At 43.3% G+C, this 20,079-nt stretch overlaps 1 protein-coding gene across 4 annotated transcripts in view; it reads left to right on the top strand.

Annotated features, from left to right (window-relative positions):
* The window catches only part of FGF12 (fibroblast growth factor 12), a 628,397-nt gene extending 608,758 nt beyond the window's left edge, over positions 1–19,639 (top strand). The window contains exon 5 of one of the 4 annotated variants that reach the window (XM_077290309.1): positions 18,881–19,639. In XM_077290309.1, coding sequence (XP_077146424.1) covers positions 18,881–18,999 — 119 coding nt within the window. In that variant the 3' untranslated portion in view covers positions 19,000–19,639. The remainder of the gene's footprint in view (positions 1–18,880) is intronic. The other 3 variants (XM_077290311.1, XM_077290310.1, XM_077290312.1) reach the window with 3 other exon arrangements.
* Positions 19,640–20,079: the final 440 nt, after the last annotated feature.

Here is a 20,079-nt window from a genome sequence, read left to right as displayed (position 1 = left end):
AAAATAACACAAGAAGTAATGTTCCATTTTACCAATTCCTGCTGCTCCTCCCATGCCCTCACTTCCCTGGCCTTCCACTGTTCTCTTGGCCCTCTCGTTGACCACTACAGCCAATTCCTGGCAAAAGCAGTGACTATGATGCTTTTGACATGCTATACAGCTGCTGATTGGCTGCAGCGGTCATGTTTTGACATCACACATATTCAGCGGAGCCTGGTTAAAAAAGACTGGTGAGAAAGCAGAGAAGTTTCGGCCAAGTTTTGACATTGGAGTGGCAGGAAATTGCGAACAACTTTTGTTATCGTATATAATTGTAAGCGATTTCTAGAAAATAGATAAACATAATATTGCAAACTCCTTTAACCCCTTTCTGACATGTGGCGCACATGTATATCACATGTCATACGGTGGTGTAATGAGCAGGCTTAGGAGCTAAGCCCCCTCTATACAGTACATGTATCATACATCACTGCTGAGGCTATGTAATCACTTTAGTTTAAGCACACAAATTTAAGACAAATTTACGTAGTGAGATTGCATGACACAACCATTTCAGTGCCCATTGCCCTCTGCAAGACAGAGTGGCAATGCATTTATTTCTATGGCAGTCACAGGCTTACTTAAAGCCTCTATCACTGCCATATTTGTGCTCCAATTAAGCCCAAATAACTTCAGAGGCAAGTGTCATTTTTTTGATTATTGTATACTTCAGTATTGTTGTATGCCGTACAATTAATCAAATGATCACAGATTTCTAACTTTCTGACACCCAAATAGTTAACAAAATAGGGCACTTATGGACCCCCCAGTTCTCCCCTGTTAAGAAAATAAGAAAATTGCCTGATTGTTTAAGAAATGAAACAACGTACAGTAGTTGCAGGAAATTTTATGAAGTAAAAAACAAACCAATGATGTACTGTAGTGGCATTTGACAGCTGCAACCACTCAGAGCATCATCATTCATATCAGAGCATCGATGGGGAAGTATCAGGAGATTTAGCAGGTGAATAAGGCTATGTTTCTACGTGGGGTACCGGCAGTAATTTGAACGCAGCGGATCCTCGCTCCATCCAAAGTGCTGCCGGCTTTTGTACGCGCGGTGATTCCGCATGTGTTCATTGAACACATGCGGAATCACCACATCCTATACATAGAACGGTGCTATTTATCTTGCGGAGACACTCAGATAGTTAATCATTCTGCGTTCTATAAAGACGCGCCGCATGTGCGTAAACACAGGTTTGTCACCTGCTTTTTTGTACGCATAGTGGATATAGGATTTCATAATATCCCATCCACTATGCTGTAACATCAGCCGCAGCGTCCAATCCGCAGCAAAAACACCACGTGGAAACATACCCTTAGGGATGGCAGTATGCCACTATCCAGCCTGATATCCAGATGTAGTAGAGCTTGTAGATGACCACCGGAGGTAACTTGGTCTCCGGCGGTCACCTGCACTGCAGTTCTCACGGTCAGCTGACCGTGAGAACTTGGCAAGTGACCGGAGATAACCCTGGCGGTCACGTGCACGGCAGTTTCTGTGGTCAGCTGATCTCAGAACTGAAGTGGATGGGAAGTTCCAGCTGTGGCAGAAGGTAAGACATTATTTAAATTAGTTCACATGCGTAGTAAGCTACGTTTCCGCACTTACTACACATGTGACTATCGCATCTAAGGATAGTGAATGGGAAATTTGTGTTGCGGAGACTGAGCGTCTCCGCAACATAAATAGACATGCTGCTGACTGGAAAAATGCACCTCATGTTAATTTATGCCGGGAGCCGCGGGCGTCATTTAACGCATAGTGGAGATGGGATTTTTTTTAATCCTCTCCCCTCTGCTGTAACATCTGGCCGCTGCGGGTTTGATGCGGATGCGAATGAACGCATCGTCAAACCCGCAGCGGTTACTGACCGTGGAAACATACCCTAAGGTTGCACTTTTTTAGACAACCTATTTACATCCAAAAAATATAAAATAATAATTAAAAAAAAAAATTACGTACGGTATTAGTGCAAAACTGCCTACTGCCAAATTTTAGGATATTTTGCTAATTGGAAAAAGCAAAAATAGTGAGAATATGTTGCCCACTTAATAAATAAAGACACTTCATTCTGTTAGATCAGATATAGCAAATGTGAGAGTTACATTAATACCTAAAAGGGTACTCCCATCTCCTAGATCCTTTCCTAATATGTAGTAGGTGTAATAATTATAATATTAGCAAATACCTTAAATTAGAAATGTAGTATAGTTTTCTTTTTATTCGCTATGTCTCTTTCCTCATGTGCAGGCATTGTAGGACCTTAGGTATCCATGGTTACGACCAATGGGAACTAGCTAGCTAATAACTAATACAAAGGTGACACAAATATTACCCCACTGCCACAGGGCTAGTAGGAAAAGCCAGGCAAAAGAACCAGAATTGGCGCATCTAATAGATGCGCCTTTTCTGGGGCGGCTGCAGGCTGCTATTTTTAGTCAGTCGGGACAGTATCCATGGCCTCTTACCAGCTTGAGAATGCTAGCCCCCAGCTGTCTGCTTTAGCTTGGCTGGTTGTTAAAAAATGGGGGACTCCACAACGTTTTTTTTTTTTTTAAATTATCACCAAAATGATCACCAACCTTGCTAACGCTGACAGCTGAGGGTTGTAGCCCGCTGTTGTCAGGGCAACCCATGACTTATTTTTTAATCATTTATTTAGAGCGCAGGCAATGGTTGTTGGGAGTAGTAGTCCCATCAGACGACGCTAGTGACCGGAGGTAAACTTTAAATCCTCTGGTCACAGCTGTGAGCTCACACTGTCATTTGACAGCATGGGAATCCAGCTCTCTGACTGGCGGTAATGATTTTACCGCCAATCAGAGGCAGTGTTTATCGCCGGCGTAGCAAACACTGCATGTTCGGGCCCCCCATTCAAGTGAATTGGGTCCGGTTTCTGGTATTGTTTTGGTACCCAAACCAAACTTTCTCCTTCGTCTCATTGGGGGACACAGGACTGTGGGTGTATGCTACTGCCGCCAGGAGGCTGACACTAAGTAAACATAAAAAAAGTTAACTCCTCCGCCGTATACACCCTGACACTGGCCGCAGGCTAATCAAGTTCATGCTTAGTGTCTTTAGGAGGCACATGTCTGGTTCTTCCCAGACCTTTTTTTTCCTCTTTTTACCATGAAGATGAGACAAGGGCGACGGACTCTTTTGAAGGAGTCCGATCTCCCCAAATCAACAACGGGCGAGCACGTGGAGTGTCGCCTTCACATATCCTCTCCCGCAACGTGGGACAAGATGCAGGACTCAGCCCTGACCACCCTAAGGTATTGAAATCCTAGACTGTACAGGTGCGTATGTGCAGTCCATGTGGCCCCCACTGCATCACCAATGCTAAGACTGCGGTGACGGAAGGAGGCGGACGGTCCCTCTCCTCATCCCATGAAGGGAAGATGGAGCTAGGGTGCCTGCACCATCCTTTACACAGCCCCCTCTCTAACCTGAAGCTGGGATCCATTGCAGGAGTAGGGGGCTGGGAGGGCTCCTGCTACAGCGCTCTTCCTGGCGCTTCCATGCGCACACCTCTCCCCCTGTATCGGCTGGCAGGTCCAGGTCGGCAGGGGAAATTCGGTTTTTGGTGGGTCTTCCGGCAGCCTCACATCGGCTCCGCTCCCATATTCTCAGGTGGGTGCCGAAAATTTAGTCCCCGGCTTTTACTGATACTAGGCCGCGGGTGAAAGTCCCGCCTCCGGAGCGCGTCTGCTTCCATTTCCGCCCCTTCGAGCAGAGCGCACATTTTTGAAGATAAGTCTCAGAGGATCTGTTCCTTTTATCTTGTTCCGCAGGATCCAGGGTCACAGGACTGGGGTAAGTGTTACTCCCCCCAGTCTGGCAGCTCCGCTCTCATGCTTTCTCTCTCAACAGACCCACCAGGTCTAGAAGGACCAAGACCCACATGGTATTATATACCTCATGTTTTACCTATCAGTCTGTTTTTCCGCATGCCCAGAGCACTGTGCCCAGTGTGTCGGGTCCTTGTCTCTGTCGCAATCTATGGTGTCGCTAACTAGAGCAATCGAGTGCCTTCAGGCCCCAGATAGGGGCAAGGACAGTGGTTTGCCTGTATTGGAGGAATTCTCCATCTCACAGGTACCTCCGACCTGCAGAGGCCGCTCTCTCTCTCTAATCAGACGCTGGGGAAACTAACCCACACAGCGTCTTGGGGTCCGTCTGGTGCTTCAGCATCCATGAGTTCCGTCTCTCGCTCTCCCTTGCCAGAAGAGGTTAGTAAGCAAAACTCGGATTACAATTCAGAAGTGTCTCTCAATTTAGAGGCACTTAATTACCAGGAGACAATCGACAGCCTCATTGAGGCCGTCAACCAAACCCTGAGTGTAGCCAATGAATCCACCTTGGCCTCGGGTCATAAGGTGTCATTTAAGATGGACAAAACAGTCTCATAGAGTATTTTGCACTCACCCAGAGTTTGAGGTTGTAGTGCAACGTCACAGGGAGCGACCAGTCAAGCGGTTCGCTCCTGAACTCCGTAAGAAGTGGGAAGAATGCCTTTCGGTGGATCCTCCCGTGTCACGATTGGCTTCTAAAATTTTGTTATCCCTCCCTAATGGTTCTTCTATTAAGGATCTAGCTGTTCGACTCATTGAGAGCCTGGCTCGCTCAGTGTTTGAAGCTTCAGGTTCAGCACTCTTGCCCTCTTTTGCGGCGACTTGGGTAGCTAAGACCATGATATCCAGGTCAGAGTCATTGAATAGAGCTCTGCAGGATGAGTACCTGCCATCCGAGGGGGCCGAAATCTCGAATCAGATTACTCTAGCGGGAGACTTTTTTTTTATTAAAGCATCTTTGGATGCAGCGAACCGCGCAGCACTGGCTGACGCAAACGCAGTTTCCATTAGGAGGGCTCTATGGTTGAGGACATGGCGGGCAGACTCAACCTCATAGAAGTACCTTACTTCTTTGCCTTCTCAGAGTGGCCGATATTCGGCAAAAAATTAGATCAACTAATTTCTGACACCACAGAGGGGAAGAGCAACTTCCTCCCGCAGCAAAGGATTCAGCAGCCATTTCGCCAACATTTTCAGGCACGGTTTTGGACCTTTCAAAACCTGGGGTGGACCACAGCGGACGATTCCGTCAGTTCAGGTCGGCCTAATTAGAACAGGGATCATCAGATCTCAGACAGAACGAGCCCGTTGGGCAGGATGCTGTGCCACCGGCCAAGATCTTAGAAGATCTAGGTCCTCCAAATTCTCATCCAAATGACTGGAGGCAGTCTCCGGTCGTCGCCAGCAAGGTGGGCGGCTGCCTACTCTGGTTTCACAAAGTCTGGCTCACCTTCATCACGACAGATGGGTAAGAGAGCTGGTGTCCTCAGGGCACAAGATAAAATTTATCATCTGCCCCCTGAGTTGATTTTTTTTGTCTCGTTTTCCCACTTCAGAATTCCGGGCATGGGCCTTATTCAAGGCTGTCGAGTCTCTTCTGCTCAGCGGAGTTATCATCCCCGTTCAGGATGACAAGAAGTTTCAAGGCTTCTATTCCAACCTGTTCATAGTCCCCAAAAAGGATGGAGCGGTAAGGCCCATTCTGGACCTGAAGATTCTGAACAAGTTTTTCAGCATTCCGAATGGAATCTCTCCGCACTCTCATTGCTGCCATGGAAAAGGGAGAATATTTGGCGTCTATAGATATCCAAGACGCCTGTCTTCACATCCCCATATTCCCCCCGCATCAGAGGTTTCTTCGTTTTGCCATCAGCAATCTGCATTTCTAGTTCACAGTCTTGCCTTTCGGGCTGGCCTCCATCCCCAGGATGTTCACAGAGGTCATGACGGCCGTGGTGCCCATCCTGCATTCCCCAGGTATAGTTATCTCTCCATATTTAGACGACCTCCTGGTCAAGAGTCCATCTTTTCGGGCCTGCGAGGAAAGTGTCAGCATCTTGCTAGATACTCTTGCTCGCCTGGCATGGCTGGTGAATTTAAGAAAGTCGTCTCCTGTGCCATCTCAGAGGATCACCTTTCTGGGGATGATCTTCGACACCTCCCGAGGGCTCACAATACTCCCCCGGGACAAGGTCCTAGCACTCTGGCAGGAGTCCTTCGCCAGCCGGTCCCTCATACCATTCGTTTTTGCATTAGAGTCTTGGGAAGGATGGTGGCAGCGATAGAGGCAGTTCTGTTTGCGCAACTCCATCTTTGTCCCCTACAGCATGCCCTCTTGGGTCAGGAACCTCTTCTCTCTCAATCTCCAGTGCCGTCTGTGCACTCAGGTTAGACATGCGCTTACATGGTGGACAATGAGTTCCTCCCTTCAACAGGGGAAACTTTATTCCTCGGTCCAATGGCTGGTGCTCACGACCGATGCCAGTCTCCTCTGATGGGGAGTGGTGTTTTGCCAACATACAACCCAGGGACGCTGGTGTTCACGGGAGTCAGCCCTCCCGATCAACCTTCTAGAGATTCGGGCTATTCGGCTGGCTCTACAGCATTTTCATTATTGCCTGGCAAGATTGCCCATCCGGATCCAATCGGATCCAAATCATCAAGGGGGTACCCGCAGCAGGGCGGCCATGCATGAGGTAAAACAGATCCTCTGCTGGGCCAAGAAGTTCCACTCTGTGATCTCGGCAGTCCACATTCCGGGCAAGGAGAACTGGCCGGCGGATTTCCTCAGCCGACAGGGTCTGGCGTCCGGGGAGTGGTCGCTTTACCCCAATGTTTTTTCATCAGATTTGCCAACGCTGGGGGACCCCAGACGTGGACCTGATGGCCTCAGGGTAAACACCAGAGTGCCCAGGTTTGTCGCCCGATACCGGGATCCACAGGCAATCACCGTAGATGCGTTAGTCCTACCTTGGAACCAGTTTCACCTCCCTTACCTGTTTCCTCTGCTACCACTGCTCCCAAGAGTCATCAAAAAGATCAAGATAGAGTGGGTCCCAGCAAATCTGGTCCCTCCAGATTGGCCTCGGCGGTCTTGGTACGCAAACTTAATACAGCTGCTCACCAAGACTCCGTGGTGGCTTCCAGAGCGCGCGGACCTTCTCTCCCAGGGCCCGATCTACCACCAGAGCCTAGGGGCCCTGTGTTTAGCCGCCTGGCCGTGGAATCTTGGATTCTATCCCAGGCCAGGTTCTCCCAGAGGGTGGCCGCTACTATTAGTGCCTGGAAGCCCGCCTCAGCGCGTATCTACCATCACACCTGGAAGGTCGTCTTCGCATGGTGCAGAGAGCGCTGGTATTCCCCGCTTCGTTTCTCTATCCCCAACATTTTAGCATTCCTCCAAGCCGGCCTGGATTCAGATTTAGCACCAAGTACCCCAAAAAGACAGATATCGCCTTGTCTGTCCTTTTTCAGCGCAGGATCGCTACCAAATAACAGGTAATTGTAACTTTGTATATGGAAACACATAGAAAGACACAACAAAAAGCTAACTGTCAGAACTGTTACCCAACACATGCTCAGTATGTGCTCCTTGCTCGCAGTGCTATGTTACTTTAAATGTGCAATAACAGTGGTTTACCTTGCCGGGTCTAATGATATGTAACGAGGCGTCAAGAGAGCGCACTGTTGATGTGTATGGAAAATGAGAGAATGCGGACAGTAGGGAGTGCAGAGGGCAGTCCAGCCCCTGAAATGGATCATCATCACTTTTGTTTTTCAATGGTTTTAGGTCCTTATAAAAAGCGTTTGTCCTTCAGGCGGATTATGCTTTTTTTTGTCAGGCAGTGGAAAGGAGTAAAGATGAGTTGTTGCCTCTGAGAATATGGTTTTGCTTATCTTTTAATATCCAGCAAATCCGTTCAGAAAGCATGTAGTGTGACAGGTTTGTTTTCTTCAATCTGGGATGTATGACATGAAAAAAACATCTGTGGCTGCAAATAAATAACATCAGGTAAGATCTCTGTTGTGCACACTGTGATACATCTGTGATATTTTTCTGACCCAGAATAATCCACCTGAATATGCCATAAATACCTAAACTCTTGAAAGAGCATTTTTTTTAAATTTAAACCATTAACCTACGCCAATTGCTGCTTTCCAGTGATTCTGGAATATTTTTTCTTTTTTTGTGCCCCTCCATTCCAAAGTTTGCCCCATAGTAATAAAAGACCTGTCACTGGGATACCACGACAGAGAGGGGCCAGAAGATTGCGCTGTCTGCTTTTATGAACTCCTACACTGGTTCACCATTTTATTAAACTGCAGTTTTTTTTAATTGCTGGCAGTGCAAGAGTTAATCTGTTCAGCATTTCTACCTGGATTGTCTTAGCTGTCCAGTGTTGGACACGCCCCTCTGCTATATATGCTCGCCTCTGGCACTTAGGAATTGCCAGTGTTAGTCCTTACTGCCTGGTTTGGAGTTGGAGGTGTAGTTCATGTTTGAAATTGGCATTTGGAGTTTTGTTCAGGAGATTGTTGCTTGGAATTTTGTTTGTGTGCACATCCTCATCCTCTTATTTGGTATTTCCTTCCTTTTACTCCCCTGTGTTCTGCTCTTTTGCTTGGTGAGTGTATTTTGTATGATTGTAGTTTTCATTTAACCTTGTCCGTCTTCCCTTGTTTGTCTGGGTAGTGATATACTATACATGTCAGCTTTCCACCTCCCCGGGTGAGGGAGGGGACAGTTAAGGGTTGATATAGTAGCATAGCAAGGCACGTGAACTCCGCATCTCCACTTTCAGGTATAATCTGGGGGGACAGGGATAGACTCGGGTGCCCGTAGATCTAGGGACTTGGCTAGCACACACAGTCCCAAGGCATTGTGTGACACGACCTATATACAGCCAAGCACCTACTGGAGGCAAAGCTAATGGCTGCCATGTCCAACATTGGACTATTGTACTAAACAGAAAAACAATACAGACAACTACGGTAAATTTGATACATATGCATAGTTTCTAAGGTTGAAGGTAACATAATAACATAGTTAGCAAGGCTGCCTGGCACTGGCTGCTCCAGGTAAGTTTATCATTAACTAGGATCCTCAAGATCTTCTCCATGTCAGATTTAGGCCGGTTTCACATTAGCCTTTCTGTGCACAGCTTAGTACTGCGTACTCCTTTCCTCACTTTATGTAACAACCTTTTGTGTGGTACCATATCAGACACCTTTGAAAAATCCAGATAAACAACATTGATTGCACTACCCTGGTCCAGTCTTCGACTTATCCAATGTAGTGCAGCGGAGTAGGTGTAGCGTGACAGATAGGCAGGGACCACAGGAAAGTTCAAAGCAAATGTCTTTAATGTCCAAAAAAACTCACACAAAGGAATGATGTCCTCCGGATCGCAGCCGGTTTTCCGTAAACACAGTCCAGAACTCAGAACCTGTTGCTGTGGATTATAACACCGCCGTGTCTATTGGGTGCATCAGCCACTTGAGTTCACCTGGCTCTGTGTTAGCTCCACACAGTCCTGGGTTGCACAGAGCCTCCTGCTCTGCAACTTGCAAACTCCAAACTCACACACCCAAAGCAAAACAGAATTAAATGGAATAGTGGCCATAGAGCCACTTCCAAAACCCGGCATGGAGAGAGGGATTCGCCCCACTACCAAACCTGCAAATCCCTCTAAAAATGAAAGCAATTAACAGGTTTTCCTAAGAATATGACTGGATCAACTACTTGGACCCAATCCACACTTTCTTTTATTTTGCCTTGTGATTCACAGGCATGCTGCTGTGACCACAAAGCACTCCAGGGGGTTTAATAAGACTCTATTCGCATCCTGGGGAACACATATTGAGTTTCACCTATGACCCCCTCATAGAACCTGATCACATTAGTTCGACAGGACTGATCCCTCATAAACCCATGTTGATGTTGGGTCATGAAGTCATTCTTATTGAGATATTCAAGGATAACATCTCTTAGAAAACCATCAAGGATTTTACCCATAATAGAAGGATAAATTTATTGGCCTCTAATTTCCAGGCTCAGATTTTTTTCTCCTTTTTTAATATAGGCACCACATTTACAATGTGCAAGTCCTGTGTTACAGACCCTGTTATTATAGAATCCTTGAATATTAGAAATATAGTATATCACAGTACTTAATTCCTACAGTACTGGGGGGGTATGCCATGCGGGCCTGATGATATATCTACTTTAGTGATTTTGAGGTGACACCATATTTTCCTGATGGGTTAAGCAGGTAACATTTAATGGAGAATTTCTGTTATCCCTGATTATGTCACCCTTTATCTGATTTTTTTGTGTGTGTGTAAATACTACAAAAAGGCATTTACTAGATTGATCTTGTATTATTTTTAAATTAAAACATAATATAAAATTGGAACAATTACACAAAGGAAACCACCAGAAGGTTACATATGACAAACAATACAAATACAGAAGATTACATTATATTGTAAACTATCACAGACTACCAGATAAGATTCTAGGCATGCATAAGCACTAGTGTAGGAGACCATGAAGGATTGTGGGCAAAGCTTACATTATATAGAGCATTAGGAGGATTTAAAAGTGTTAAGCCCACTCTTCTGTATTTATACTATTTAACCTGTGCAACCCTTTGGTGTTTTTCTTTGCGTAATTCTCCCAATTTCATATCATGTTTAAAAATAATTATGAAATCAATTTATATATTATTTCAATATTGTTTTTTTGTTTAGCGCGCTGTAAAAAAGAATCATTTCCCGTTAGCCAGCTGCACGTGTACCACAGGCTGATAAGGTTGCACCAATGGTATGTCTATGCCTGCACATAACTTTTCTGTGTACAATTGGTTTTTCTCTTCTATGGTGCTGCCCAATCAAAACATGGATGCATTGTAGAGGCTAAAATGCAAATGCCCACGTAGAAGGTCACAGCTGCAGCCTGGGTCAATTTGTTTTCCCTAGACAAGATTTATCTAACATAAACATGTGGAAAAATCTGCAGTCACTGCATTCCTTCCTGCTAATGGACCACAGGAGAACAGAAGCACATTGCCTTTAATTTAGTTCCAGCATGCTGCTGTCCTGTGCACCAGCACTCCAATAGGAGGTTACGTGGTAACTGTGGAGTTCCCAGCGTGTTGAGACAAATCTCATAGAATCATAGAATCATAGAATGTTAGATTTGAAAGGGACCTCCAGGGTCATCGTGTCCAACCCCCTGCTCAATGTAGGATACACTAAACCATCTCAGACAGATGTCTGTCCAGCCTGTTTGAAGATTTCCATTGAAGGAGAACTCATCACCTCTCGTGGCAGCCTGTTCCACTCATTGATCAACCTCACTGTCAAAAGGTTTTTTTTTTCTAATATCTAATCTGTATCTTCAACCATTCAGTTTCATCCCATTGCATCTCATGTTTCCTTGTGCAAAGGAGAATAAGGTTGATCTCTCTACAGTGTCACATCCCTTAAGATATTTGTAGACAGCTATGAAGTCTCCTGTTAGCTTTCTTTTTTGCAAGCTAAACATTCCCAGATCCTTTAACCATCCCTAATAAGACATAGGTTGCAGTTTGCTCACCATCCTGATAGCTCTTCTCTGAACTTGCTCCAGTTTTTCAAAATTTAAAATGTGGTAACAAGAACTGGACACAGTATTCCAGATGAGGTCTGACCAAGGAGGATTGGAGGGGGATAATTACTTCACGTAATCTAGACTCTATGCTTCTCTTAATACATCCTAGAACTGTGTTTGCCTTTTTTGCTTCTGCATCACAGTGTTGACTTATATGCAGTTTGTGATCTATTAGTATACTCAAGTCTTTTTCACACGTGCTGTTGCTTAGTTCTATTCCTCCCATTCTATAGATGTAATTTTCATTTTGTGTAAGTGCCTGCTTTTTGGCAATCCTTGCATCTGTTGCGGCTGTCGAACAGCCACAAAACATGCAGGAACGGGAACTCGAACATATTTTTTGAGTGCGCCGAAGTCACTCAGCATCCGAGCGTGTTCGTATTACACCTTAGCCGAGCACGTTCACTCATCACTAATCAATAACTTATCTCCTATCCTTTAGATAGGGGATAATTTGTTTTTGGAAGAATAACCCTATAAGAAAACAAGTATACTTCTTCCGTTTTTCCGTCTATACTGTTTCTGACACACTCTACGTAGATGAACTCATAACTGTTTACTAGTTCATATTTATATGCTACATACAACAAAATCTGCGTTCAATTACCTACTTAAGCATTTCCAATCCAATGCTTTCTAGAAATTAGGATGAAGAAATTACTACAAAGAAATCCTCAGTATACGCAATGTATTTACTGATTCTAGAATATAAAAATCATTCATTGTAAATCTCTTAAGAACAGTGTATACAGTAAATAAAATTATAAACAATTGTAAACCGTGATAGAAAAATCGTTCTGTTCATGAAGGTAGAAAACCTATACTGAATAGTTCACTGTTAGGTTCCCCAAATTACTTTTTTAGAACAAGAAATTAAACAACTTCTCTTTCCAAAAGACTCATCTTGTTATTTAGGGATTCAGTGGATGTATGTGCAGCGTGGGGATATTTTGTTCAATAATGTTTTGAATCGCTAATGTCCTCCCAGACCAGTCTTGGCATTAGATTGAATACCTGTCTAATCTCAGAAAGCTGCCAAGGTCATTCACTGTCCAGTCTAAGTAAATAGGTCCTTCACATGAAAAAATGCTTCTTCCTCTCTAGATTTGTAAACATGAGGATGTAATCCTTATAGAAAAAGCCATTATAGAAGATGATGAACTCTGCTAACTCTTCCCAGTAACTGTAACATTTGTTTTATCTGAGACCTGAAGTAATTTTCTGCTCTGCTTTAGCAACCCAGTCTGTGACCAAATGCATTTGACTCAAAGCCTAGAGAGCTGGCCTGTAACACAAAATATACTTTCTCTATATGACCTAAATGGAAACTTTGTTGAAGGGATGTTCTCAAGTTGCCTCTTGAGCAGCTTATACATCTGCAGTCTCCTTCCTTATTTCTTTGGTGCTCCTTCTTTTGTGACAGTTTTGGTGAGTATCTTCACTGCTATCACACATTAGCAGTCTGTCAGTTTTTTTTCCGAGCCTATACGTTTATCACTATATTTACATGGAGAGATAGTGAGTACTAAACAAACACACAGCTCTGGAAAGTGAGAGCCTTGATTAGAGGAACTGCTCTGGAAACTGCTGATGCTGTGGGCTGGGTGATTGTGATTGTGCATGACTGATGAGAGCAGCTCGAACAGGAGCTGAAAGGGAGGGGGAGGATGGTGAGCAAATAACTGTTGCATCAAAATCACTGGGCTGGAGAGAGCTGACTGGGATGTTAGGAGTTGACTCTTCTCCTGGAATTAAACAACCGCACACACTCAGTCAGGCTTTGGTTGCCGAGTTCCATTAAAATAAGCTGTATACCATGTAAGATAAGAATTCTCACAGCAGGAGAATGAAAGCAAATAGAAAATATCAACCCAATTGTAAACTTACTTATTGTGATATTGTCAATCTAATTAAAGAAATGTAATAATATGAGAGTGCCCTACAGGAAAAAAGCATACGTACTTTCACCTCCCGCAGAGCGCTGTTACCGCAATGTCAGCACTGCTGTTTTCGGTGGGTGGTTTGGCGTTGTTGTATCACGTGATTGCTGCTGCCAATCAGCGGACAATGATCAGCTGAAGCTTATAGAATTTCATCAGCGTGGACGTTCACTGTGTATAAATATTGATATTGATTTGCTGCAGCAGTCACCTATCACAACACGACAACAGTGTCACATCATCCACCGGGAAAAGCAGCGCAGACATCGCCGGAACAGTGCTGCTGTGGGAGGTGAGTATATATTGTTTTCATTTTCTGTAGGGCACCGAGTTGATTAAACAGAGGTTGTCCAGTAGTGAAAAACAACTTTAAAGAGCTCTCATCACTTTTAGGGCTTGCTGACACAACCGTATAACACGGCTGAGTGCTATGCGATGGTTTATCGGATAGCACTCGGCCCAATGTTATACTATGGGGCAGTGCAAATATGCAAAAAAAAAAATTCATGCTCGTTCGGCATGAGAAAACATTTGCAGCATGCTGCGGGAGCATCCGATGAACTGATGATGTGCACCCATACAAGTCTATGGGTGTGTGTGAAATATCAGACTGCACTCGGATGTCATCTGATTGCAGTCCGATTACCTCAGCCCTAGAAAATGGAGAAATTACATTCACTGTCTACTCCAGACCTGTGCTGCAATTCTCTCATGCGAGAGAATCGGATCACACTAAGGTGACACTCAGCTCATACTCTGACAGAGTTTGATCCGAGTGGCACTGGCATAATTTGTTTCACAGAGATTGTTTTTGTCTCTGAGACAACGCTTTCTGTTGGGGCATAATGCTGATCTGATGGGAGAGAGTTCCAATGTGATGATACAGGCACACTAACAAAGGTCCACCAATAACAGCAACTGATGACGAGGATTTCAGACACAGGATTTCCTTGTCATCCAAAAGTTGAAACATTAAAATGAGTTATCCAAACTTATATCTGCCTCTGATTTTTTTTTTTTAATTGCTGCATGTCTTCAGTGCATATGCAGATGATGCGGAACTTCTGTACTGCTTATGTTAATGAACCACGTCCTTATAGTCACTTTCCATAGTGATTTTGTTATATGAGCTCCCAACTGTGCAGTCCTATGAACACCTTTTTTTTTTTTAAGATTTTGTTACATTTGGTAAAATCCTGTAGAATTACCGTATAATATGTAGTGTACAGCATTAAAGTTGCTGTTTTATATGCTGCCACTTTTTTTCTTATTTTATAATAGATTCTAAGATGCTATAAATTAATAAATTAATTCACACACAATAGCTACTGTAAATGAATTCTGTGTACTGACATCATGAAATAATTCTGTGTACTGACATGATCATGAAAAAGAGAATCTAAAAAACATAGATGTAAAATATATAAAAATACATTGCTAGCATCTACGTCTAAGGAATAATAAAAAATCTGTATTATACTCAGCCTCCATATTTTAAGCTGAGGGAGTCCCCTGCTTCCCATTTCTGGCCCAGGACAAGGGTAGTCATTACATCCTGCAGTTTCCTTAGGACTGGCCTCTTCTTTGTGTAATACTAACTTTTATTTTTATACCCTTGAGACATTCTAACATCCCCCTTGAGTTGTTGATGCCTCAGTAGACTGATTTCATCAGGTGAGAAGACCCTGGGCTCGGCACTTTGGAAAAATTTTGTCCTGTAAGTGACTATGTATCTTCCAATCTCATGACTCCCTGGTATCCTCCTCTTCAAAAACTAATCAAAGCTTAAACTACGGTAATATTAAAAAGCTATAATAATACTGGACAATTAAATTACTGCTTTCCAATACACAGATGTTTCAGTTTTCATCTTCTACTTTGTTCTATTTTTCTTTTTCTTGCTGCAGTGATACTGCCTGGCCTCCTTCTCAGCGCTTGTGCAGTTGGTCACACAGAAACTTCCAGTCCCTAAGCGGCAAAACTAATAAAATCTAAAGAATGGCTAAAGCAAAAGAATGCATAGAATATTGGATGGCAAAGATGTTTAGTCACTTGCTATTTTGAGATAGATCCTATAGTTATTAAATAATGTGATGGAAAAACAGAATTGTCTCATAGAACATAACCTGAACATATTTTCTAGCAAATTATAGTAATATCATACACAAGATGATGGGTATGTATTTGCAAACAGCTGAAAACAATATCAGTGACACCCCCGTGATTATACTGATAAACCCAAATCAGACACAAAGGTGGTACAGCATGTCTCACTATTGGAAATGATTTATTTAGAGACAGAAAATGTATACAGTAATAACAAAGGGGTTTTTTTTAACTTTATCAAACATTTTCTGTATAATGTAAGATGGCCACCAGATAGGTCCTCGAGGGGAGATATGTATCACCAAGGTTGGTAGCCTCAGTGATGTAAGCCCGAAAAAGCTGGCTCCAGTGCATATAGTGCTGAGAGCTTTAATATGACGTGTCAGGACCAGGTTTACAAGCAGTCAGAGATGGTTGTAACTGGCTGCTCACATATCCCCACCCTGGGGCGTGGCATGGCATATAAAAAGGAGACCAAGTGTCTCACTTAGTGTCTGTGTATGGAGGTGCGCCGCCGCACTATGTCCCGGAAGTATTTCGCTGTGTTCCGGGACATAGTGCGGCGGCGCATGCGCACTAATGCTTTTCGGCTTTGCCCGCAGTTGGGTAAAGCATACTGCGTGTGCGCAAGGCAAGATTGCATTGCGCACGTGTGTACTACGGAGGCAACCTAATCCAATTCAAGACAATATTGCGGCCAGCGGGAAAGGAAGGGGTGAATGAAAGCACAGAAAACACCGCCCATCGGACTGTAAACAGAGCCCGCCAAATTCAGGTGACAGAGTCCCTTTAGGGTATGTGCACACGTTCAGGTTTTTTCCACGTTTTTACGCGATAAAAATGCTATAAAAACTCATTAAAAACTCATACATTATGCATCCTATCATTTAGAATGCATTCTGCATGTTTTGTGCACATGGTGCGTTTTTTTCAGTGAAAAAAACGCATCGTGGTAAAAAAAGCAGCATGTTCATTAATTTTACAGATTTTCCGCGTCAAAAAACGCAAAAAAAAACGCATGTGGATTTCTGGCAGAAATGTCCGGTTTTTGTCAGGAAAATTTCTGCAAGAAATCCTGACGTGTGCACATAGCCTTAATGAGATTTCCGTGCTACAGGGCCTGTGGGGAGGTCTTCATGTGGTGCTCTGATCTCATATTTTTCTGTATGGATTATGACAGGTCACTGATCCCTCAGTGACCTGCCTCCTATTTTACATAATGCAAAATATAAAAATAAAGAGAAAAATAAGAGAAAAAGATGTAACATCAGCAAAATGGCAGCAGAGCATGCGTAGCAGCATCTATCGCTTGCCAATAAAATGCTACTGCGCCGGCAGCAGTGCCATTTTGTTGGAGAAAAAAATGTGATTGCATCAAATTGGTGATGGTGCTTGTGCTTTAGGATCTATCGGCAAGCGATAGATGCTAGTGCGCATGCGCCGCCGCCAGCACCATTTTGCAGAAGTTAAATCTTTTTTTCTAAGCCAACAATATTATATGCATTATTATTAGGGATCAGTGACCTGTCATAAGACATTAAGGATGAATATGTAAACAGAGTACCACATGAAGCCCCCCGCCCACGGGCAGCCCGAAGCACAAAAATCTCATTACCTGAACACTACAAATACAGATTAAACGACGAGACAGATTTCCTCAACTAAGGTACCATTTTAATCAGTATAACAGCGCCAACCTGACAGTGTCTGTAGTTTACTGAGCACAAGAGTGCTGACATGTTCGCTTAAAGCTACAGGGAAATGATACTACTTAGGGTGCATTCACACATCTGTGTGCAGTGTCCAAGTGCTATCTGACAGCACTCCGACACATAGTCTCACAGATCTATTCACACGCAAAAGAAGAAACGGACAGCACCACAGCAATTGTGACAGAACAACTTCCAATTTTTTATTTTAGATCTATTCACACATCTGCGAACATCGCTCCCCCGATAATGAGATCTGTGAAACTCAGAGCGTGTCCTATTCTGAGCAGATATTGAGGGTATACAGGAGCTGGGGAGCAAACAAGCGCAAGAGGGTCTATCCTACAGCAATGGATGGATTATTGGGGAGTACTTGCTCACCTGGCGAGGTTGTGTGGTCCACAACAATTTCAAGAGTTTTGAAGTAGTCAGAGGATGAGGCTACGGTCACATTATCAGTATGTGGTCAGAATTTTACCTCAGTAAGTAATAAACCAAAACCAGGAGTGGAACAATCAGAGGAAAAGTATAATAGAAACATATGCACCACTTCTGCATTTATCACCCACTCCTGGTTTTGGCTTACAAATGCTGAGGTAAAATACTGACCAAATACTGCTAGTGTGACCGTAGCACGAGGATCAGAGTAGGACGTACTCAGCTGATCTGTGTGCTGTCCATTAATAAATCAGGTAGTGCACATTCACACGGATTTGGGAATGCAGACGTGACTCGTAGGTTACTCATTCGTGTGAGAGTTACCATCTGAGAGAAATGGATCTATTTTTTTCATAGGTGTCATCCTAGTTGCTTCTTAGTTGCATCCTAGTTGCTTCAGTTTTTTTCTCATATCTTTTTTTATTTTCTCATTGGAGCAGGTAAACAGTCTGACCTTTTCCATAAACTTTAATGGGCGAGTCTGATCCAATCCACAAAATCTGATGAGAATAGGACATGCTCTGAATCTCACAGACCGGAAACATGGATTTGTTTTTAAAAAACTGAAGCTCTATGGGTCAGTGGGCTGTCCAAAAAAAAAAAAAACAATCCGCAAATAACACACTTAATTATAGATTATGGTATTACTTTATAAATCTGTATTAGGTTTATTACTGAATTGTGGATATTCTTCACTGTGCATTATTGCATTTCTCAACTAAAAGCAAATTTAATTTCAAAGTGTAGTTTGCCTGTTCAGCACAATTGTCATTAGAGCCATTGCTTATTCTTCAATACACCAAATCTGCCTTCTAGAAAATAATGTTCAGTACCAGTATTACAGGAATGTCACAAATCATTCTGGATTTTGAAAAACAATGGGAGTTAATTACTTATTCTTCCCAGTCTAGGTAACTTGTATGTGCTTTTTATGACAATAGAATTTCAGTATGTGTGTGTGTGTGTATACTGTGTGTATATAAACTATGTATTAAAAGTAGGAATATACAGGGTATGCTAAAGTCTTTTGATTCATTAGGTTAAAAAAAAAAAAAGATGAAAAAATGCTAATGAGACCAATGAAGTTTGACCCTTCACTCGGCAAGAACTAATTGTATTCATTTGTTTTGCAGTGTGCATGTACAGAGAGCCATCACTGCATGAAATTGGAGAGAAGCAAGGACGTTCAAGAAAAAGTTCAGGGACACCAACCATGAATGGTGGAAAAGTTGTTAATCAAGAATCAACATAGCCAAAATCCTGCCCTGTCCTGAGAGTGAACCCGGAAAGTCAGAAATGATACATATAAACTGACACACAAGGTTCCGATGACTACTTTTTTGAAGTCAAGTTTTCTTCTTTGGATAGAAAAAAAAGAAATGGAAATCAAATTGCCTCTGCAATGTTTTAAACCAACCAGAAAAAAAAATCTGAAGAAAATTCCTTGAATCTGGACTCCATTCATATTTTCTGCGAAGTTTGCTGTGTGATCAAATAGTACCCATCTCTGCATAAAAAAAATACGGTATACAATAAAGATGTTACCTTTAAAAGAAAAACAAAAGTTCTGGATAAATAAACCTTAAAAAAAAAAATTATTAAAGGCAGAAACCACTAGGCAAAAAGCGAGGTTCACTCCTAAGACATGTTTTTTATTTATGTATATTTATAAAGGGTCTACATAATTTTTACCGATGGCATGCTTTTTAGAATGTGCAGGTCAGGGAATATAATGGCTTGTTGATCAATGTCACAACATCACAACACACTAGAGGTGCTTTTTTTCACAACCATTTTTTTCTATTGAATTTCTACACCCATCACGCACCTTAGGCCGGGGTCACACTTGCGAGTGCAATGCGAGAAATTCGCATCAATACCCGGCACTGCCGCCGGCACTCGGGACCGGAGTGTGCAGCTGCATAGAAATACATGCAGCCGCACATTCCGGTCCGAAATGCCGGCAGCAGTGCCGGGTATTGAGGCGAGAGACTTGCGTGAGTTTCTCGCATTGCATTCGCAAGTGTGACCCCGGCCTTATACAGCATTACTTAGGAGACTTTAACATTTTAGGCTCCTGTTCAGTAGCTCACACTTACATCTGTCCGGACACTCAGACGTAGTAGGCTCCATCTGGGCATCTGCATCCAGTAGGCATATGCACCGGAAAATGATGCACGGCAGAGCTCACATTCGGCGCATACATCCAAATCCTATTTTGCGTGGGATTCATAAATAAGTCCTGACAGGGCCACTGAACGGGTGCCTAACCGCAATGTGAAAGCATCCTTAGTGTCACGCAGTGCTGAGATATCTGGACTATTTTTTTTTG

The sequence above is a fragment of the Ranitomeya variabilis genome, chromosome 2 (genome assembly GCF_051348905.1).
Source record: "Ranitomeya variabilis isolate aRanVar5 chromosome 2, aRanVar5.hap1, whole genome shotgun sequence".
Lineage (NCBI taxonomy): Eukaryota > Metazoa > Chordata > Amphibia > Anura > Dendrobatidae > Ranitomeya > Ranitomeya variabilis.
The sequence above is the reverse complement of the archived record's forward strand: the minus strand, read 5'-3'. Positions and strand labels throughout refer to the sequence as shown.